Source organism: Suricata suricatta, chromosome 1, assembly GCF_006229205.1.
Source record: "Suricata suricatta isolate VVHF042 chromosome 1, meerkat_22Aug2017_6uvM2_HiC, whole genome shotgun sequence".
Classification (NCBI taxonomy): Eukaryota; Metazoa; Chordata; class Mammalia; order Carnivora; family Herpestidae; genus Suricata; species Suricata suricatta.
Genome location: NC_043700.1, coordinates 161665995 through 161688533, shown reverse-complemented (window position 1 = coordinate 161688533; position 22539 = coordinate 161665995). Strand labels below are relative to the sequence as shown.

The 22539-nt window shown below is 42.2% G+C and overlaps 2 protein-coding genes across 12 annotated transcripts in view; one reads left to right on the top strand and one right to left on the bottom strand.

Annotated features, from left to right (window-relative positions):
* NSUN7 (NOP2/Sun RNA methyltransferase family member 7) overlaps positions 1-12801 on the top strand; it is a 60704-nt gene extending 47903 nt beyond the window's left edge. For 2 of the 3 annotated variants that reach the window (XM_029932191.1, XM_029932189.1), the window contains exons 11-12: positions 9493-9616; positions 10677-12801. In XM_029932191.1, the coding sequence (XP_029788051.1) occupies positions 9493-9616; positions 10677-11324 (772 nt within the window). In that variant the 3' untranslated portion in view covers positions 11325-12801. Of the gene's footprint in view, positions 1-6211; positions 6352-9492; positions 9617-10676 lie in introns of those variants that run through there. The other variant, XM_029932201.1, reaches the window with a different exon arrangement.
* A 1114-nt stretch (positions 12802-13915) lies between these two features.
* Positions 13916-22539, bottom strand: part of APBB2 (amyloid beta precursor protein binding family B member 2) — a 381984-nt gene continuing 373360 nt past the window's right edge. For all 9 annotated transcript variants that reach the window (XM_029946674.1, XM_029946692.1, XM_029946683.1 and 6 more), the window contains 2 exons: positions 22173-22352; positions 13916-17772 (listed from right to left, as the gene is read on the bottom strand). In XM_029946674.1, the coding sequence (XP_029802534.1) occupies positions 17605-17772; positions 22173-22352 (348 nt within the window). In that variant the 3' untranslated portion in view covers positions 13916-17604. The remainder of the gene's footprint in view (positions 17773-22172; positions 22353-22539) is intronic.

Genomic DNA, 22539 nt, shown 5'->3' with positions numbered 1-22539 from the left:
AAGTCTATGCAATTTTTTTCTTGTTCTCTATTGTAAAAACTTCAAACTTTACAAAAACATGAACTTTAAAAAGAATAAAAATTTCCAAATCCCATCCTCTTGGACATAACCATTGTTACCAGTTTGATGTGTAGTCTTTCAGGTTTCCAGGAACAAAAAGTTGTGCACATTTTAAGTGGTAATTGGCCTTGTCAAGTTAGTCTTGACAAAATACACCCTCTGTTTTTTTTTTTTTTCTAATTTAAATTCAAGTTAGTTAACATATAGTGTAATAATGATTTCAGGAATAGAATTTAGTGATTCATCACTTACATATATAACACCCAGTGCTCATCCCAACAAGTGTCTTCCTTAATGCCCATCCCCCATTCAGCCCATGCCCCACCCACCTCCCCTCCAGCAACCCTCAGCTTGTTCTCCATAGTTAATAGTCTCTTACAGTTTGCCTCTCTCTCTGTTTTTATTTTCTTTTATTTTTCTTTCCCTTACACTATGCTCATCTGTTTTGTTTCTTAAATTCCACGTGAGTGAAATTATGTATTTATCTTTCTCTGATTTCGCTTAGCATAATACACTCTAGTTTCATCCATATAAACTATACACGCTTATTTACCTATTTACCCACAGCTCCACAAATGCTGGGTTCAATCAGATTTTAAAATCTGAGGGGTAAGAGATGACGTCTAGTTGTAGATTAAATTGCCATCTCTGTGAGTGAGGTTGGGCACATTTGCTGTTACTGAGTGGGCAGTGTAAGCAAGAGTGGGGGTTCCAAAAATAAGACTGGGGGTTCCAGAGCAGTGGTCTTCAAACATTTTGCTCAAATACCCCCTGCAATTTTTTGAATAATTGTATATCTTATTCTATATTTTAAAGTTGATATTAATAGTTTTCATAAGTTTAAATAGTTACAAAATATATTATCACTGGAACATTGTTACATATATTAATATGTATTTCTTAATATATTCCTATATAAATATTAATATATAATATTAATATATACATTTAATATGTATTAAATATATTTCTTTTCTTACTGTTTATTTTTAGAGAGAGAGAGAGAGAGAGAGAGAGCAAGTGCAGGCAGGGGAAGGGCAGAGAGAGAGAGAGAGGGAGATACAGAATCCAAAGAAGGCTCCAGGCTCTGAGCTATCAGCACAGAGCCCGATGTAGGGCTCAAACTCAGGAGCTATGAGATCATTACTTGAGCCAAAGTTGGGTGCTTAACTGACTGAGTCATCCAGATGCCCCGACTTAAATATATTTCTGTTAAATCTTTGGATCTGCACATTTATCTTGTTTAGTTTTTGGGACAATGTTGAATTTGTTACCTGTTTTACAAAACTAGATCTCATTGTCAAAACTAGATTGACCTTGTCAGAAAAAATCTGATTTTATTCTTTAATTCAAATAAACATGTTAGTATACCCCTGTGATTCGCTTCTAATTTTAATTTGAAGATAGACAGTAATAAGGAAGGGGAGAGAGGGAGAGGGAGGGAGGAAGGGCAGGAACGGAGTGAGGTAGTTGGGAGAAAAAGAAGGAAGAAGTTACTTTAAGAACAGAGTTTTGTTAAGAGCTTGGCACCCTCTTAAAGATTTCTCTGTTTCGCATGGGAGAGAGCCACAGTCTTGAGCTGTCCCTTTGCTTAGCGCCTTTGAGATTGTAACACCCAGGACACTGTACTGCAATGAGGTGGGTGCCTCTTCTTGTTGTGGGAGAAAGGTGTTGTGACAGGAGAGGAGGGGGAGGTCCCTGTAACATGGGTACCATCTCTTCTACTCAGTGGGTCTTTGTGGGAATTGAATATAATAAATGTTCATTGCTAGAGTGGTTGTTACTAATTTGTAAGTTGTGTATGTTCTTTACCACTTTTTCAACTGTATTATTCATCTTTTTCTTCTTCTTCTATGTCTTATTGTATGTTAGGGACATTAGCTGTTTCATACAAATTATAAACATTTTTTAGATTGTTCATATTTTAAGTATTTAAAAATTTTAATTCCCACATAGCAAACATGCAGTGTTATGTGAGTTTCAGGTGTGCCATATAGTAATTCAACAATTCTATACACTGCTCAGGCCTCATCATAGTAAGGGTCCTCTTAGTCCCCTTCACCTGTCTCCCCCATCCCTGCCACCTGCTCTAGCAACAAATTTGTAACCACCGGTTTGTTCTCTATAGGTAAGAGACTGTTTCTTTGTTTGCCTCTTTGTCTCTCTTGTTCCCTGTTGCTTGTTTGTTTTTTTTCTTAAATTCCACATATGAAATCATTTGGTATTTGTCTTTCTCTGACTGACTGACTTCACTTAGCATCAGCTCCATCCACATCAGTGCAAATGACAAGATTTCATTCTTCCTGATGGCTGAATGACATTCCATTGTGTGAATAAACCACCGCTTCGTTGTCCATTCTTCAAACAGTAGACACTTGGGCTATTTCTGTGTCTTGGCTTTTGTAAATAATGCTGCTATAAACATAGGGGTGCGTGTATCCCATAGAATTAGTGTCTTTGTATTCTTTGGGTAAATAGTTCCTGTGAATTGCTGGATCTTAGGGTAGTTCTATTTGTAACTTTTTGAGGAACTTCCATACTGTTTTCTATAGTAGCTGCACTAGTTTGCATTTCCAGAAAAAGTGTACTAGTGTTCCATTTTCTCCACATCCTTGCCAACACGTATTGTGTCTTGCGATATTGATTTTAGCCATTCTGACCAGTGTGAGATGGTATCTCATTGTAGTTTTGATTTGCATTTCCCTGTTGATAAGTGATGGTGAGCATCTTTTGGCCATCTAGATGTCTTCTTTGGAAAAATGTCTGTTCATGTCTTCTGGACATTTTTAAATTGGATTATTTGTTGTGGGGGTGTTGGGGTTTATATGTTCTTTATAGATTTGGATACTAATCCTTCAATGGATATGTCATTTGCAAATATCTTCTTCCCATTCTGAAGGCTGACTTTCCATTTTGTTGACTGTTTCCTTTGCCATGCAGTAGTTTTTATTCTGATGTGATCCCAATAGTCTATTTTTGCTTTTGTTTCTCTTGCCTCAGGAGACCTATCTAGAAAAAAGTTGCTACAGCCGATGTCAGAGAAATTACTGCCTGTGCTGTTTTCTAGGATTTTTCTGGTTTCAGGTCTCACAGGTCTTTCGTCCATTTTGAATTTATTTTTGTGTATGTTACAAGAATGTGACCCAGTTTCATTCTTTTGCATGTTGCTGTCCAATTTTCTCAACACCATTTGTTGAAGAGACTTTTTCCCATTGGCTATTCTTTCCTGCTTTATCAAATAATTGTCCATGTAATTGTCGGTTATTTTGGGGTTTTCTGCTCCATTCTAATGACCTGTGTATCTATCTTTATGCCATTACCATACTGTTTTATCACTACAGTTTTGTCATATAATGAAGTCCAGAATTGTGATGCCTCAGCTTTGCTTTTCTTTTTCAAGATTGCTTTGGCTATTCAGGGTCTTTTGTGGTTCCAAACAAATTTTAGGATTGTCTGTTCTAGCTCTGTGAAAACTGCTGGTGGTATTTTGATAGGATTGAGTTTAATGGGTAGATTGTTTTGGGTAGTTTAGACATCTTAAACATATTTGTTCTCCCAATTTATGAGTGTGGAATAACTTTTCATTTCTTTGTGTCATCTTTAATTTCTTTCATCAGTGTTTCGTGGTTTTCAGAATAAAGTCTTTCACCTCTTTGACTGGATTTATTCCTCGGTATCTTATTATTTTTGGTTCAATTGCACATGGATTGTTTTCTTAATTTCTCTTTCTGCTGCTTCATTATTGGTGTACAGAAATGTAACAGATTTTTTGCACATTGATTTTGTATCTTGCCACTTTACTGAATTTGTTTATCAATTATAGCAGTTTTTTGTGGAGTCTTGTGGGTTTTCTATTTATAATAGTATGTCATCTGTAAATAGGGAAAGTTTGACTTCTTCCTTGCTAATTTGGATGCCTTTTATTTCTTTTGTTGTCTGACTGCTGTAGAAAGGCTTCCCTGTCCTAGGCTGAGTAAAAGTGGTGAGAGCGGACAGTCTTGTCCTGTTTCTCCCCCTAGCGTTAAGGCCTGAGGCCCCACTGAGGATGTCAGCTGTGGGTTTTTCATATATGGCCTTTATTATGTTGAGGTATTTCCCCTCTAAATCTACTTTGTTGAAGGTTTTTATCACGATTGGATATTGTACTTTGTCAAATGCCTTTTCTGCTTCTATTGAAAGGATCCTGTGGCTCCTGTCCTTTCTCTTATTGATGTGATGTGTCACCTTGATTGATTTGCAGATATTGAATCCCTGGCCACCCAGGAATAAGTCCCGCTTCATTGTGGTGAATGATTTTTTTAAATGTATTGTTGGATTCAGTTTGCTAGTATGTTGAGAATTTTTGCATCTATATTCCTCGGAGGTTAGTTTACATTTGTAAACATTTACGTTTACATTTGTTATGAACTGTTTTATGTATTTCGGTGCTTCCATGTTGGATGCGTCATCTTTACAATTGTTGTATCTTCTTGTTGGATTGTCCCCTTTATTATTATATAGTGTCTTTTGCCTCTTGTTACAGTCTTTGTTTTAAAGTCAATTTTGTCTGATACAGGTATTGCTACTCTGGCTTTTTTTTTTTTTTTTTGCGAGAGAGACAGAGACTGAGAGACAGAGAGAGTGAGCAGAGCAAGAAGGAGACAGAGAATCTCAGGCAGACTCTTTGCTGCCAGCCAGAGCCTGATGTGGGGCTCAAACCCACGAACCAGGAGCTCATGGCCTGTGCTGAAACCAAGAGTCAGACTCTTTAACGCTCAACCAACAGAGCCACCCAGGCACGCCCTCTGGCTTTCTCTGGACATCTGTTTGCATGATGAATGTTTTTCTGTCCCCTCACTTTCAATCTGCAGGCGCCTTTAGGTCTGAAATGGGTCTCTAGGCGGCATATAGATGGATCTTGTGTTTTAATCTGTTCCATTGCCTTGTGTCTGTGATTGGAACGTTTGGTCCATTTACAATCAAAGTAATTCCTGATACATATGCATTTACTGCTATTGTACTACTTGTTTTGTGATTGTTTCTGAAGATTTTCTTGATCTTGTCATTCTCTCTTTCACGGATTGCTGGTTGTCTTTAGTGATATATTTGGATTTCTTTCTCGTACAACATCTTCTGCATATAATAGTCTACATTAAGGTGATGGTGGTTTAAATTGGAACCCTTTCTTTACTCCTGTCTTCCCCGTGTTTCAGGTAAATGGCATCATACTTTATATCCTTCAGTTTTGTGAGTTCCTTGACGGATTTTTTACAGAAGTATTCATTTTTGCTGATTTTGTGTTCCCTACCTTCATACTGTCATTTTTGGCCTTCCCTTTCCACTCCAAGAGTCCTCTTTAATATTTCTTGCAGGACTGGTTTAATGGTCACAAACTCCTTTAGTTTTTGTTTGGGAAACTCTCCCTCCTGTGGTTCCGAATGACAGCCTTGCTGGATAGAGTATTCTTGGCGGCAGGCTCTTCCCCTTCAGCACTGAATGTAGCATGCCCCTCCCTTCTGGCTTGGGAAGTTTATGGGGTTTCCTTTGTATGAAACTGTCTTCTTTTGTCTTGCTGCTTTTAATATTTTTTTATCACTATATTTTACCATTTTTATTACAATGTGTTGGTGGGGTGCCTGGCTGGCTCAGTTGGTAGAGCATGCAACTCTTGATCTTGGGGTTGTAAGTTTGAGTCCCACTTTGGGTGTGGAGCCTACTTAAAAATAAAAATTAAAATTAAAAAAAAAAATAAACAGCATGTCTTGGTGTGGTCCAGTGGGTATCATTATGATCATTGCTTTAAATTCTCCATCAGGCTTGTTACTCTGTTTTACTTAGGTCTCCAGCCGTAGCCTTCTCGTGTTCTTTCACTTGGGACAAATTCCTCTGTCTTCTCATCATGTCTAAGTCCCTGTGCCTATTTCTCTGTGTTAGGAAAGTCAGCTATGTCTCCTGTTCTTGAGGGGAATGGCTTTATGAAGAAGACACTGCAGCATAGTGTCCCCTGTTCCCCAGCGCCTGGCACTTCTGGGAATGTCTCCAGTGTGCTGTGTGTGGGCTCTGCAGTTGTTGTGTCCTGTTTTATCCATCAGGCCAGTTGCCTGCAGAGACTCTCGCTGCCTCTTGTGGGCAGTGTTCAGTCCCTGGCCTGAATATGGTGCATTTTAACCAGGTGTGCTTGATCTGCTTGTGAAATGAGACACGTCTCCACTGTCACCAGAACCGAGGCCTCACCAAAACACTTGGATCAAGAGAGGTGGTGTCAGCAGGGGTTTGGGCCAGTCTTCTGGAAGAGGGGGCCTACCACACCGAGACTGAGGCAAGTATGACTAGAAAGGGCAGTTCTTCCAGACGGCAGGGGGGCAGGCCTGACGTAAGTTAGGGAGCAGGTGTCGCGTGTCGGTGCTGTACTGGTGCCTGCAGGTGGCCCCGTGCTTATGCTGAGGGGCTGTGGAGGGATTTCTTTGCTCCTGGAGGGGTCTCTCTTTGAATGCTGCCTATCTGGGATGAGCTCGAAGATGAGCAAATAACCTCCTTGCTCTGGGCCCAGGCACTCCTCAGATTGCCGTTTATGCCTGCTTTCTCTCCAAGAGCAGCCCCCACGGCCTCTCAGCTCTCCGTTAAAATTCCTCTAAAGGTCCAGGCTCTGAGCCTTGCTGGTTAAAAGAGCTCACAAAATGCAGGTCTTTTCACTTTCCAAGTGCATTGCTACGGGGATTTGTCTCTCCTGTGCGTCCTGTGTGCCGACTGTCTCTCCCCCTTCTCTGAGACGACAGCTCCCTCCCTGCAGCGGCACCCTGACCCGCGTCCCTCCGAGCCAAGTCTCCGCACTTCCTACTTTCTGTCTTGTGGCCTCTTCTCTAGCTTTGGTTGAGGAGTTTGTTCTGCCAGTCTTCAGATTATTTCCGGAGCCTTTAGGATGATTTGAAGGGTATCTTGTATTCGTGGGACAAGGCAAGCCTAGGGCCCTCCTACTCCACTACCAAGAATCCCCCGTAGACCTGGATTTAAAGGACTCGTGATTAGGTCAGGTTCTCTTGATAATATGCAGAGCTTAAGGTTAGAGCCCTTTGCCCTGTGTCTTATTTTCCTGGGTTGTCACAACAAAATATCCCAAACTTGGTGACTTACAGCAAGAGAAATTTGTTCTCTCACAGTTTTCGAGACCAGAAGTCTGAATGTCAGGTGTTGGCAGGGTTGGTTGGTTCTGGGGCCTCTGAGGAAGAATCTGTTTAATGCTTCTCCCAGCTTCTGGTGTTCTCTGGCAATCTTTAGTGTCCTTGGCCTGTAGCTATGTCACTCCAGTCTCTGTCTCTGTCTTCACATGGCTCTCGTTCCCCTCTCCTTATGGGGACACCAGTATTGGACTTAGGGTCTACTCTACTCCAGTATGACCTCATCTTAACTAATGATATCTGCAAAGACCCTATTTCCAAATAAGGGCACATTCTGGGTTTTGGGTCGACATGAATTTTGGGGAGGGCACTAGTCAGCCCCCAACAGTGCACTCTTGCCCCTCCAGATTGCTACCTGTCTCATGTAGGAAATGCGTTCAACTCATCCCAGTATCCACAAGTCCTCACCTTCCAGGATCAATCCTAAATCCAAAATCTCTCCTAAATATCATCCAACTCCACAGACCCCAAATGTCATTGTCTAAGTCAGCTGTCCCTGAGACTGGGTATGAGCTTTCTGTATTATTCAAAGAAATGTCCTGTAAGCTGGAGCCTGGAAATAAATTTGTCATGTAGGGATGTTGTAAGGTAACTTAGCCAATCTTCATTAGGATTATTACCATTAAAAAAGGTAGCATATATAGCTAAAATGTATCATGCTTATTAAACACTGACTGAAAACTATGTACCAGACACTCTTTTAGGTGCTAGGAATATATTAATAAATTAGAATTGACAAAACCCCAACCTAAATGTGTTCCAACTTGTTAAGAAATCACTATTTTCATGAGAATATTTTTTACCTTATACGAATAAGTTGTTTGTGATGATTTCTATTTATGTAGAGCACATATATGACTAGCCTCAGAATTTCAGTTTGTTGGTTACAGGGTTGGTGAGAGGAGCGACTAGCTCTCCTGCCGTTAGAACAGTTATTATACGCCGGCTTAGTTCCGCATAAACATTTATTAAGCGCCACCGTCTGCACCACTATTCGGCATGTCATCTGAGGTCGTGCGTGTCTGCCTGTGTCCTGAGTGACCTCTCCACCCCTTCACTCACCTTCTGTCCCAGCCACACAGAAATACTAGCTGTGCCCTGAACCTTTCTATGGCACTTGTGTTCTTGCTCATGTCCTTCTCTCTGCCCCGAAATACCTTCTTTACCTTGTGGGGAACTTACCTTACCCTTCAGACCCAGTACCTTACCCGTCAGACCCAGTACCAATGGTACTTGCTCTGTGGAGTCTCACATTTGCAAGCCCGTGGCCTGAGTTCATTGTACCTCTTTCTGTATTCCTACACCATTTTGTCTCTACTTGGCTCAGCATTCCTACTGAGTCTTCTTTATATTATTATAAACTGATAAGTTCCTCCAACTAAATTGTAAATTATTTAAGAGAACTAATTGATATTTACATTTATATGCCTTGCACATAGTAGGCAAATAGTGAATGAATATAAATTTAAAATGATTTAAATCACTAAATCCTGTACCTGAAACTAACATTACATTGTATGTTGACTGGAATTTAAATAAAAACTTGAAAATATGGTTTAAAAAATTACAGAATACATAAAATCATTAATGAGTTCCTGATATTTTAATTTATAAGGGAAAATGTTATTGCTGTGATTAAGTATATTTTAATTGCAAAAGCATGGAAATATAAGAATTATTTATCACTGTTGAATGAGATATTAAATAGGAACTATAAAACCCAAAATGTTACCTTACATATAATAGTGATTAGAGTTTTTTATGTTTATAACACCAAATCTTTGGTTATGTGCTATCTTGAGCACTACATAAGTCATCCACTAATACTCAAAAAGTGGTTGAGAAGAATCATGTAATAAAAATGATGGACCATATTTTTATATTGTAATTGTGCAAAAAGTAACCAAAGAAGGAAGTCACACTTTGTGTATTTTGACAACATGTGAAAGTAATGGATTTTTCTCTATCACATCTTTGTGCTTCCTGTATGTATTTACCAGTTTTGATAATGGAAGTCTTTTTGTTAACATATTAGTGAGGTGGAGAAGAATTTTTAATTTGTGGAAAGGTCGGTATTCTTGGCATAGTTGTTTAAAGATGAAAACCTTGGCAAGCATGATAAATTCTGGAATAACATGAGATATTAGAGCTTTTAATTTAATATTGTGATGCTTCAGCATTTTTTTTTCTTATCTGGAATTTTTGTTTAAATGATTAGAAAACCTAATAGAGTAAGAACTGTTGTAATTTACTGTCTCTGCACCCCGATCTGTTGCAGGCTTAGCCCCCCCGTCCTTCCACTGTGCTCCTTAAAGGAAATGCATCTGGCTACTGACAAATTTTTCAGAATGGAACCATCTGAAATTACCAATGGTTGTTTTATTTCTGTTCTAACAAGGGAGGTAAGGGGGAAATCCCGATCCATGTTATACTTTGTCAAGAAACAACAAAGCCTCATAAAGAGGAACTTAGGAATTTTGTGAACATTCTGTAATGGCATGTTTATTTCATAAGTAGCTAAAAGACAGGAGAAAAGATTATAACTGTGTGACACAAAAGTCCCTAATTTTTTTAAGCTTATTTGTATTTTTACTAAGCTCTACACCCAACAGGGAGCTTGAACCCACAACCCTGAGATCAAGAGTTGCACGTTCTTCCGGCTGAGCCAGCCAGGTGCCCCCAAATCCTTGTTTTTCGCTCTCTGTTCCCCCTGAGCGTGCCTCCCTTGCCTGCTCTCCACCCCCACTTCTCCAAGCACTTTGCCAAAATCTAGTTCCTCTTAGCTCACATGGAAAAAATAGGATCTGTAATTCTTTTTGTTCTGTCAGATTTACAGATGGGGAAGTTTTGGGGCACCAGGGTGACTCAGTTAAGTGTCTGAGGATCATGACCTCATGGTTCAGGAATTTGAGTCCCACACTGGGCTCTCTGCTGTCTGCACGGAGCCTGTTTCAGGTCCTTTGTCCCTCTTTTGCCCCTTCCCTGCTCGCTCTCTCAAGAATAAAAAATAAGGGGCGCCTGGGTGGCTCAGTCGGTTAAGCGTCTGGCTTCAGCTCAGGTCATGATCTCACGGCTCATGGGTTCAAGCCCCGTGTCGGGGTCTGTGCTGACAGCTAGCTCAGAGCCTGGAGCCTGTTTCAGATTCTGTACCTCCCTCTCTCTCTGCCCCTCCCCTGCTCGCACTGTCTCTGTCTCTCAAAAATAAATAAAAAACATAAAAAAATTTTTTTTAATTGAAAAAATAAAAATAAAAAATAAAAACGTAAAAAAATGGGTAAGTTTAAGCACACACAAAAACATCATTTGCTGAGGTTTATGGGATATATTAGGGACTAAGGTCTAAAAACCTTTTCTTTTATAGTAATAAAGAAGCTTTTATTTTTACTGAAACACTGAGAAAACCTGTAACATCCACAGTAATAGTTAACTCCAACATTTAGTAACTGCTTCTTTTGGTTGTAGCGGGACCCGTCTGAGGCAGTGTCTGTGAAAGATGTTTTGGCCCGTGCTGCAGCAAAAGGTCTACTGGATGGAATTGAGTTGGGTAAAACTTCAAAACGGGAGAAGAAGAAGAAGAAATCAAAACTGCCATTGTCAAAAGCTCCCGCCAATGATAATACCGGCATCCAAATGAAAATCGCTGAATTCCTGACCCGAGAAGGCAGAGAGGGCAAGGCAAGTGCTGACCATCGGTCAGAGATACTAACACAAACAGCTCCTCCACCGAAAACTACAGCGCCCGCTGCGTCCTCCTCGCAGGTCAGAAAACCCAGCAAGCCCGCCATCAATCCTTCAGTGCCTACGTTTATGAAGAAAACAGCTCACCCCAGACCGTCTGAACGGCAGACAAACTTCTTAAGATCTCGCCTAGAAGACAGAGTGATGAAACTGAAACCCGTGGAGATCGTTTTGCCTCCAGTAACGTTGCCATTTCCAGGTTCCCAAGAGATCAAATCTCAGCTACCGCCTCAACATTTTTACTATCGTTGGGTTGGACCCACGACTGCCATGCACACCTACTTTCCCTCACCATCGGTATCCAAAAGAGGGGAAAAGCCTAAAGAAAACTTCCCTTCCTCCCTACTCAGGCGTCCTCGACAGTGGCTTTGACTGTCTTGTTTTTTACAGGGGTCAAGGGCAGTTGATGGTTTTTCAAAGCCCGATATTTCTCCGAGGGTTAGCCATCCCTATACAAGATACTCATCCACTTAGTATCTTCTAAATGCGATAATACCTTCAAGAGAATTAGGACAAGTGAGAAACAACAATGTAGGCAATTCGACTAAAGCAGAATTCCTACATTTCAGCTGCTCAGTGTTGATCACCAGAGTGTCCAGCTTAGACTCAGTATCAGCTGTTAGAACTTGTCTCCCTCTCGTTAACTTTCAGTCTGGACTCAGGACACTGGTTTTAAGAGAAAGCTGCAGCAATTTTTCCTGAAGGGAAACCGAGTCTGCCTTGTAATAGACTTGAGGTTTACTAGGAAGCGTAGGTACGGAAAAGATGCTGGCCTCCCACACTGGCTTTATGTCGCTTTTTCAGCATCCAACTGTGGTTTGACATTGTCACTCACTATGGAGGTTGATTTTTTTTTTCTTAAATATCAAAATACTCTTTAAATGGGGATGTTATGAGTTTTTGTGATGTGATTTCGTAGGAAGAACAGGAGGGTCCGAAGTTCCAGGTATGTGTGGTTCAGATGTATGTTAACAGCGGAAACAATTTCTCATTGGAAGAGCTTGTGGGATCCTGAGCAGATTGAACATAATCAGCTAGCCCTTTTGTTTCTGCCAAATATGGTTGTAAAAAAGTGGCTGTACACAAATTTCCATCCCAGTAGTACTAATTCTGAGGAAGAGGGAAAACTGTTGAATACAAACTATTGAAGAAATCCATAAAAATGTCTGATTCTCTTCACAGATTAGGTAAAATGCTAAAATCTACCAGTCATCTCAAATGGCACAGTTATAAAACTTTGGTAAATCATCTCTGATGCACATTTAAAATATATTGTAGCACTATGTTAATTACATTAAAAGTCAGTTCATCTTGAATGTATTATCCATTGCCTACCAAGAATTGGTATGATTATCATTTCAGGGTCTATTGATTCATCATGGAAACAGAAATTGACAATCAAATAAGTTACAACTATGAAATCTATTGTTTAAAAAATGTTCATAGACACAAAGTTTGAATATAAAGTTCTATTTTCAGAATCCAGTCATGTTGCAGTGTTATGTAAATTCCTAAATGTTCGATTCAGGTGGCATGATTTCTGTAGACTATTATTCTTTTCAAGATGAATTTTTAGGTCTATTTTAGCTTAGTACTCTATTCTTTCTTTTCTCACTTGAAGTGAGGATAAACAAAATGGTGACTTTCATTTTATTGGTAATAAATATTTTAGCTAAAAAGTTACATTTATCCGTAGACGATGTCAGTGAAGGAGGGCAAGTCTTTGTATACTTGAGCTTTATATTTTAAATCCTCAAAGAATTCTTTATTATGACTCTCAGCAAGTACAAAAATGTCATAAATGCTCAGTTTATTTTACTGAGTGAAAAAATAAAAAATGATAAGATTTCTTTGTTCCAAAAACTGTCTTTCCTCTTCCCCTCCCGGTCCAGCCGGAGCGCTCCGTGCCTCTAGGCCACTAGTGGGGCTGCGTGAACCCGCTGCGTGGCGAGCGGCCGCGTCAGCCCTGGGATCGCCCGGCCCCGCCCCGCCCGAGAAGTGCGCCCTTGGCCACGAGTAGCGAGTAGCGGGCCTGAGAGCCCCATTTCCTGTGGTGTCCTGAAAAGCAAAGCATCGTGAAGGACAGGTCAGGGGGTTTTTCTGACGAGCTTGCGGTTGTGCCCTGTCACAACTTCAGGCACGCACTCTCTGTATCTCCTAATCCGCTTCTTGCCACTGTTCTCTTTAGAAATGGGAGATTCTGAATGGTTTGTTAAGCCTGTAGTTTTCTTCTTTGAGAGTCTTCCAAGAAGGGCATGATCAATAACTAAATACCTCTGTAGGAAAAATACTTTGGACAAAGACAGCACGAGAGAATGAGTGGAGACTATTGATTCCACGGACGTTTCGCTTTCCTGAGGGAGGTGCTGCAGAAGTCTACAATAATGGGTTTATTGGTATTTAGAGTCTCCAATAGCAAATTTTATCTGAAATTACTTCACACTAATAACAGAAACCAAAATGAAATTTTGTCCCTTTAGAGTAACTGCCTTTGATAGAGTAAAAGAGAAACTATGGGTGTGGAAACCCAAGAGGGAACCAGAAAAATGCGCACAGACTCTAAACCCCGCTTCTCCGGCATATGCCTGACAGTTAAGCTAGCCCAGGCTCAACTGGTGTTTCTGGTTACCTTTGGTTTTGGATTTAGTGCCTGTGCAACTTTATTCTTCATTCTCTGACGTCAGGTTCTTACAGGACATGGAAGACAGACTCTCTCAACACCAGACTGCTTAGCCAGGCCTCGCGCTGGTGACTCGGGACGCCAGCTGCCCTTCCTGGCCACCAGCGCAGCGCAGTGTGATGAACTACCCAAAATGTAAAGTTACCTTCTAGTTCTCACCAGGTGGAAACCTGTAATAGCGAAGCAGAACAACGTGAAAATAAAATCACTGGCGTGGTGACACTGAACTTGTATTCCATTCCTGGATCTGAAGGACCGAGATGTCAGATAAATGAGCCAGACGTTTTATGCAGCTAAGTTTATTTTCACAACATATTACATTTAAATGTGTAAAAGTGGTCAACAGCAAATGGGGGCAGAAAGCAAAACCAAACGTTCTTTCAGGATAAACAAGCCGCTTTGGATGGGAGGGAGTGCTCTCACTGATCAAGTGTGCGCGGAATCTTTTCTCCGAAGCTGAAATAAAACTTCATTTTACTGGCTGTTTAACACACGTCAGCTGTGTATTAGGTTAAGGAAGCCTGGCAACTAGAGGGCTAACGGTTGTACTGGTCAAACTGTGCTAGTCTCAGAGATGTGTTCCATGTTGTTTGTGAAAGCTTGAACTTGCGTTGCAACGAATGAAATGAGTGTGTCGTACAAGACAAGAGGAAAGACTTAGGGCTTTCGAGTAAGCGACCTCGTGTAGAATCCTCTTACCAATCTCCATCGTAAAATCAGAGTGGCCCTTTCACAAGCCAGCGGGGCCAACAGTTTGTCACCAAGAACTAATTTTAGTGGAGATGGGTCGAACGTCCCTTCGTGCAGTAAGACAGACACAGACAAGAAACAATGGTCCTAATTAGCTATGGGTGATCTTCTAGCCGGGTGGCCAGCGGGCTTGTGGGCACCTGTCTGTCGCCTAGAGATCACAGGTGTTGTGAAGGATAGAAAAACAAAGCACCACGTGGTGCCTTAGGTTTGCCAAGTAAAGCTTTTGCCACAGGCGTGTCGCCCCTTCCCCTGGAGGCTGCCAGGGGGCGCGTTCTTGAGGTGGCAAGTCTGCGTCTATCCAGCTGCTTTTAAAAAATAAAAGGAACTTTAAGCATGTTGCCATTTCTTCTACATAGTCCAATAAAAATGTGTCTACAAATCATTACAAAACCACCTTTTAGGCAATGTATAGTTCACTGAGATTACTTAGGCCTGGATACATTGTGAGATACTATCCAGTACAGAGAGTACATTAACACAATAATGCAGTATATTTCAGTAAAAATAGAATAAATAAAATAAAAATATCTTAAGCTGTATTTAACAGGTTAATTAAAAAAATGATAAGACATACAAGGCATAGTGAACATGGCTGCCTGTTTACCGAGTCACAGATATAAAGAATGCATAGATAACTGAATGTCACCACAATATCAAGTAAAACACCGGCATCCTCGCACAGAAAAATACACACATACTTTTTCATACATACTTTTTGGCCATGGCAGAAAGTGTCTGAACGTACTGTTTAACATAATCAATTTTACAAAATTAATTGCATTTAGAATGCAAAGCTATTTGCAAAACAAAACATCTGCAGGAAAGTTTTCCGTATGTAAAGGCTAGCGTTCGTCTTAATGCATCCTGTAATTGCATATATAAATCAGTTTGCTACTTAAAGCCAGCTCAGTATTCTTGATCCTGAAAAGAAACGTACGTATGCCTTAGAAAATGAACGGTGGGTTTGGGTAGAGACTTCCAATATAAAAGTGGATGACTTTTTCAGACTTTTTTTTTTAATCACACTAAAACCTTTCGTTGTGGAGATCAAGATGAAAGATCATCATGGTGGAATTTCGAACAGCTTTTCAAAGGACACAGTAAGGATTTTCTTAATGCAGTAATTTCTTAGGATGGCACTGGTTACTTCAGATAGAATAGTATATAGGCTGGTGAGAAGTAGAATTCGTTTCTAGAGTGGCATCATTTTGGTCAGAACACTGGAGTGCTAGCGCACAGTCCTGGGGCTCCGAGGGAACAGCAGGAGGCCACCCACTCCATCGTGCTCTCTGGTGGCGAAGGACCATGAGTTAGGAGTATGTCTCTCACAAGTAACACCATCTCTGGAAAATCTTGTAAGTCGAGCAGGCCGTACGGCAGGTAGAATCTGTCCTCCACAACACACGCGAGGCGCGCTGCAGGAAAGTCCTGGGCTGAGACGGCGATGGTTTTATGAGCAGCATCCCCGCTGGAGTAATCTGGACATATTTCCCGACTTCTACAGGGAATGCTAAGACTTCCTGACAATAACTAGATACGCCCAGAGTAATTTTGGAAAGACTTCCTCAGCGAAGTGGAAGCAGCGGAACTTACCACAGAGCTGGGAAGCGTCGGTTCTAGTCCTGGCTCTCTCACAAACGTGCGACAGGTCTTAGGCGAGGTGATTGAGCCCCTTGGTACTTTCTATATATTTTCATTTCTCAAATGTGTTTAGTGCCTTTCTCTACCCTGTAAGGCTCAAATGTGATAAGAATGTGGAAACCATTGACGAGTACACAGCAGTGGAGGAACAAAGTATTAACTTTTAAAACCGGATGTTCTTAGAACTTTAATTTTGACATTAAAAAATAAATAAGACTCATATTTAGATTGGTCTTCTTAGCAACTTCCTTTTCAAACAACAAGGTCAACAAGAATCTAAATCTGTGTATCTTTATGGGTAAGTGAGAAAAGAGAAGCAGGAAAATGCTGTTTTTTTGGGAAACCTGTTCAGCAGTCCATTGTTGCTATGTTTATTTTGCTGATATGAAATTTTTAAATCTTGAAAAACTGGAAAAGATATAAATTTAAAAATGTATCTAGTAAAGTCCAACAAATCCCAATATTAAATACATAAATTTAGAAAGGTTCAATTTAAAGTAATTTGTTGCCATGGACAATACACGATGGACAGAAAGCTTTTTGGGCAAAAAGCATTAGGCGAAGACCGAGCTGGATACAGAATCCTAGTGGGCTTTGCTAGGAGGCAGACTAACGTAAGAATGTGGTGGTGGCAGTGACCCAAAATATAAGTGACCTTTCCTCAACTCCAAATTGCATATTGGCTAATTAACAAACTAAGGATAGAGGTGTATGAGGAATATTTCATTTTAATGTTTACGTAGAGAATGGCCATAGTGAACTATAATTCTCTAGCTGCACTGTACAATATAAGGCAGAAGTTTGAAACCTGTCCACTCGAAATGCATTAGGCTTGCCTTAAATCTTTGTTTTTAATCATCAGTTTGAAAACCATCTAGAAAGAAAGGCTCTTTTTTGTTCAATTTTAATTTCTCAAATTTGGTTTTTCAATTTTTAAGTTTCACGTTTTCCCCAGCACCCCACAAAACAGCTGCAGACATGAAATGGTGCCCATGTGTCAGAGAGCTTGTCAAGGAAAGCTGCCGGTTGGTTTCTGTACTGATGCCAACAGCCAATTCTGTCAACCTAAAGGTTCAGTGTCACGAAAGACCGCAACAAAAACCCATCACCCCAGTTTTACAGCAAGTCAATGGTGTCTGGAATGCAGTGGCTACTCCGAGGCTGGGAACAGGGCAGAGTGCTGTGGGACTTACACATTGCTCGTGACAGATCCAGTCAAGAAGACAGAGAAACGAACTCGGGCGTCATTCACTCCAAGGACTCAGCGTTCACTAGGAGGGGTGCGGCCACATTCTTCTCGCGTGTGAAGTTAACGTTCACGATATTTACAATAAGAAAAACCTTCCACTGCTCATGATGTATCTTACTGATAGCAAAAAAAATTAGTCATGCTTCTTTTCATATCACATGATGGTGGCAAGACGAGAGAACATGCTTGTCTAACACTGTTTGGTTAAGGATAAATTCTCTGAAGACAAAGCATCAGCAACTGAATGGAAGGCCAGATATCAGTTCATCTTCTTTAGTGTAGCTATTCCATCTTCAGGTAAATATTACAGAATCCTTTAGCAGATGCAGCTACGGCGTTTCTGTGACGGGACGTTTCTGTTTCAAAGTGTCAATGAGGGACAAGACCCCTCGTTTTACATTGGTTGTGACTCTTCTGGTCACTGAGTCTGCTGGCGGAGGAGGTGGTCGAACTTTCTGTGAAGGCGGCCTGGCTACCAAGCACTTCTGGTATCGTAACTGAAATAAAACAAAAATGTTTAATGGTCGTCAATGATGTAGCATCCCTTCTTAATCTGTGACTTGATGATTTAATGCATCACCAATACAGTTACTTCCAAAACCTAACGACCAGCTCCTCAGCATTAACCCAAGAGTTTTGTTTTGTTTTCCCTTTTAAAAAAATATTTATTTTGAGAAGAGTGTATGCATGAGAACGCGGGAGGGGCAGAGAGGGAGGGACAGAATCCCAAGCAGACTCCGCGCTGCCAGCGCAGAGCCCAGTGCAGGGCTCCATCCCATGAGCCATGAGATCGTGACCTGAGCTGAAATCAAGAATCGGACGCTTAACCAACTGAGCCACCCAGGACCCAGAGTTTATTTTTTCTTAATGTGGGTATTTTAAAGGTTCTTAAGATCCCTGGGCTCAACAACAGTGTTGTGGCTTATGCCATCCTTTTCTTCCATCCATCTCCACCCTCTACTTGTTCTCTGTGTCAATTGGCTGCAATTAATACACCGAATAGTCGTAGAGCTAATGAAAAGGAAGAGGATCGGGAGAGACACTGTTAGCGTTTCTTCGGAGACATGTGCATCTCTGTGCGTCAGGTACGTGCTCTTGGCTACCTGGGAGGCCACCTGGTAGAAAGGGCACAGTTTGAATCTAGGCTCTAACATTTATGTGGACTGTGTGACCCACGCAAGTTATTCAATCTCTGAGCCTTAGTTTCTTCAGTGGAAAATGGCGGAAGACTGGGCCCTTTACAGAGGGCGCTGTGATTGGGGACTACCTGCAGACTCCTGAAAGCAGGCCCTGCAATGCAGACGGCGCTCATGAATGTTTGTTCCCCTTCCTGCTTCCTGCTTTAATAAAAAAGAATAATGTATGAAGATTTCAGGATACATTTTATCCACAAGTCTAAATCCTAATAGATTTACAAATTTTAAGTAACCTCTACACCCAATGTGGGGCTCGAACTCACAACCCCAAGATCAAGAGTCGCATGCTTCACTGACTGAGCCAGCCAGGCGCCCCTAAGTCTAATGGATTTTAAAGTGTCCATTAGCACTGTTGGCACCACAGATATATTTCTGAAGGAAAGAAACTAACACAATCTACTCGCTCTTATATTAATGAAAAGGAATTCTTCAAAATTAGAGAAGATTAAAATTTACAAAATATGTTTTTTCCTAATCTAAGCAGTTTAAAATAATTCCATGGCTGATTTTTTAAAATCGACTTAAAATACTAATAGGGTCCTTGGTACAGCACGAAACAGGTTGGTGTTTCCCCATGGGAAGCCCATACGATCTACAGCAGAACTGAGCCGCGATGCCCAAGGGCCACAGAACCAGCCCCCGCGACCCCATCATACGAGACACGATTTATCAAGCCTCCTCCGTGTAAGGTATCCCGCTAGGTCTGCACCACGACCCAAACCGCACGCTTCCAAAGCCCAGATTTATAAACGGGCAGGTGTGGCAACACGGTCCACTGGGGACCGGGAATCTCTAACATTAGGCACGACCGGTGTGAATCAAAACTGCACCTGATGCATTTCATTAAGGCTTCCTCTCTCATTCTAAATTTCACCAAAATATCTTCAGCTGGGCCCACGCCACACAGCTGCAAGATAAGCCTCCGGATTACGTAGATTCAGAAGGTGTTTACGACACATATTTCAGATGCTAGAAATTCACGTGTAGAGATTTCAGAGGGAGAATCATGCAGATCTGATTCAAGAGGAGAGCCCCGGAGTCAGAAGTGCTGCGTGGAGTGTAAGGCGGAGGCTGATGTCACTGGGGTGACGTATGCTGGACCGGTTGAGCCTCGAGCGGCTGCCCTATCGCAATGGACTCCGTAAGCACATCCAGAAAACAGAGAAGATAAGTCGGAATCAGAAACAAACTGTAACCACTGATGAAGCTAGTCATTTGTCCCCAGCATTTAAAATGTACAGTTAAGGCTGACAGCCATTGATTTTATGACTAAAACCATCTGTTGTGATCCCTTTTCAATTTCAGAAAATACCTAGTCATCCTCCATTTTTGCTGGACTGAATGCCTTCATTTTCTCTTGTCTCCTTCACCCCGTCGCAGGCTCCTGTGCTGGGTCAGGAGTTCGGTGTGACTCCTCCCCACCCCCCTCCCCCTGCCCCTGTCCCTTCACATGCAGGTGGATTGGGCTAGCATCTGGCTCCACAGCACTTGAGGGGCAAATGTACCTGTGACAAAGGCCTGTGGGAAGAAGGACGCGCCAGATGACGAGCGCTTCCCCTCCCTCCCTCCCTCCATCTCCATTCAGAGGCGCCGTTTAAGGGAAAAGTCAGCTGACTCCTTTCCTTGTGACTCGTCATTGCCAACTACAGCCCCGCTCATCCTTCCCTTCTTTCTAAACCCTAGCGATGGACTGTATGTAGGAAACCGAGAACTCTTCCGGCCTCCATTCCACCTGTTACTCTTGGGATTCTTAGCATCTGACCAGTCTCAAAGTCACTGTGACCCAATAAGGAGGCTAAACTCCAACCGTAGGCTCTTAATCTAACACCAAGACCTTGCCCCTACTCTTTTTATGACCCTCATTTCAATCCAGCTTTACCGGCTCATTTCCCACAGCCTAAAAAATGTGCCACCTCTCCCCCCCGCCATAAAACAAGGAGCAAACCCCCTTACTGCTGTGCTACCCCTTCCGTCAGACTCTGGTCTACTTCAAGGCCTCGACTTCTTATCCTGCAGGTCACTTCTCAGGCCAGTGTGGTCCTGTACTTCTATTTCCAGCACCTTTTACACTGCAACAGATTTTTGGTTTATGTGTCTCCCCATATACCTAAGCTCTGCAATATAAATAAGGCTCATCTCTCAGCCCTACTGGAACTTCCCACAGTCCAGCCTGTAAACGGTGGACCGAATTAAGTGCTTCAGGTCCACCAATCCTCAGCCTCGGCCAGGCGAGTCTCCGTAACACCCCAAGTCATCACTCCTGCTTGTTCTCCCGGTGTAGACCCTCTGAAGCCCTCATGAGGACCAGCAAAATGGCTTCCTGGCTGATTTCTCCACCTCAAGCTTGTCCTTTCAATCCATTCTCTAACCGTTTTTTTTCTTTGAGTTTGTTTTTGAAACCTAATACCGATTCCTCTCTCCTGCTTAACAATGTTTGCTGAAGATAAACACGTTGGCATGACATCATGGGCCCTTCATGATACAGAACTGACCTCCTTTACTTGATCCAGCAACCAAGCCTGCTGTTGCTAAGAATCACCACCCACTACAGGTTTTGGTGCCTACATTCATACTGTTCTCTCAAATTTTCTAGAACTTTGTCAGTGTCCAGCACAATAGGTGCTCAAAGGATATTTGCAGAATGAATGATGTGTTTCTGTTTGAGATCATATGCGTGGTGCAAAGAGCACTGGCTGTGTCAGCTCAAAAACTCGGGCTTGCAGGGCACCTGTGCAGCTCAGTCCATCAAGCATCCGACTTCGGCTCAGGTCACGATCTCCTAGTTGGTGGGTTTGAGCCCCACGTCAGGCTCTGTGCTGACAGCTCAGAGCCTGGATCTGCTTTGGATTCTGTGTCTCCCTCTTCTCTGCCCCTCCTCTGCTTGCACTCTCTCTCAAAAATAGGGGGCGTCTGGGTGGCTCAGTTGGTTAAGCTTCTGACTTCAGCTCAGGTCATGATCTCACGGTTGTAGTGAGCTCGAGCCCTATGTGGGGCTCTGTGCTGACAGCTCGGAACCTGGAGCCTGCTTCAGATTCTGTGTCTCCCTCTTTCTCTGACCCTCCTTTGCTTGTGCTCTCTCTCTCTCTCTCTCTCTCTCTCTCAAAAATAAACATTAAAAGAAAGCCAACAAAAAACTTGGGGTTGAACACAGTCTTTGTCTTGTCAACTCTGTGTCCTGAGGCCCGTTCTTTCTTCTGAGCCTCTTTTCTCTTATAAATAAAACAGAACAACCATCTTACAACCGGCTGTGCTAAGGACCGAGTTCACAGACCGAAGTTAAATAAAGTATGTAAGAACTATGGGCTTAAACCAACTATCTGAAATAAAAATCACTGAATACACATTTTTTTCAAGTACTGAGTTGGTTCTAACGAGCACCAACTCAAACATGTCCAGCATTTCCTGATCACCTACTGAGATTAATCAGGGAATAAGAATTAAGAATTTGGGGTTTTGAAGAGCACTGCTTTCAGTGTTACTGGAATCTGCAGAGCATCGCTCCATCTGGTCCTGCTTCTTGTAGGTGTCCTGCCTCTTGAGATGGTAAACCGCTCATTGTAACTGCGTCCCCAGGAATGAGGGTGTTTATACAGCAAAACATCGCTTTGGAGATGAGACCCACTTTCCTTTACATGAGTAGCTGTGCGCTCATTTACCGCAGCGGCGTGCGGGTCCCACCCCCCCGGCGTGTGGCTACTCACCATGCAGGCGGCCTGCACCGCCTCGGACACGTTACCCGCGTTAGGCTCGCACCAGAAAACGTGGCACTCAAAACGCTGGTTCCCGGTGTCCATGATGAAGGCAAAGGTGTGGACGTCCTTCCCGACGCCCATGAAGGACAGGAATCGCACGCGGCACTCCACTAAGATTTCCTCTTCATTCTGCAAGGCACAGAGGTCAGCCGCTCTCTCTGCGGAGCAGGGCCGCAGTCATACAGTAAACAGACTTGTTTCTTAAATCACAGAATCAAGCCTGGAGCGGCCACGTATAGACACTGGTATTAAAAATACATAGCTCGACTAGATTTAGAAAGGACTTGTATTTTCCTAGAAAGGAGAGTTGCTCAAT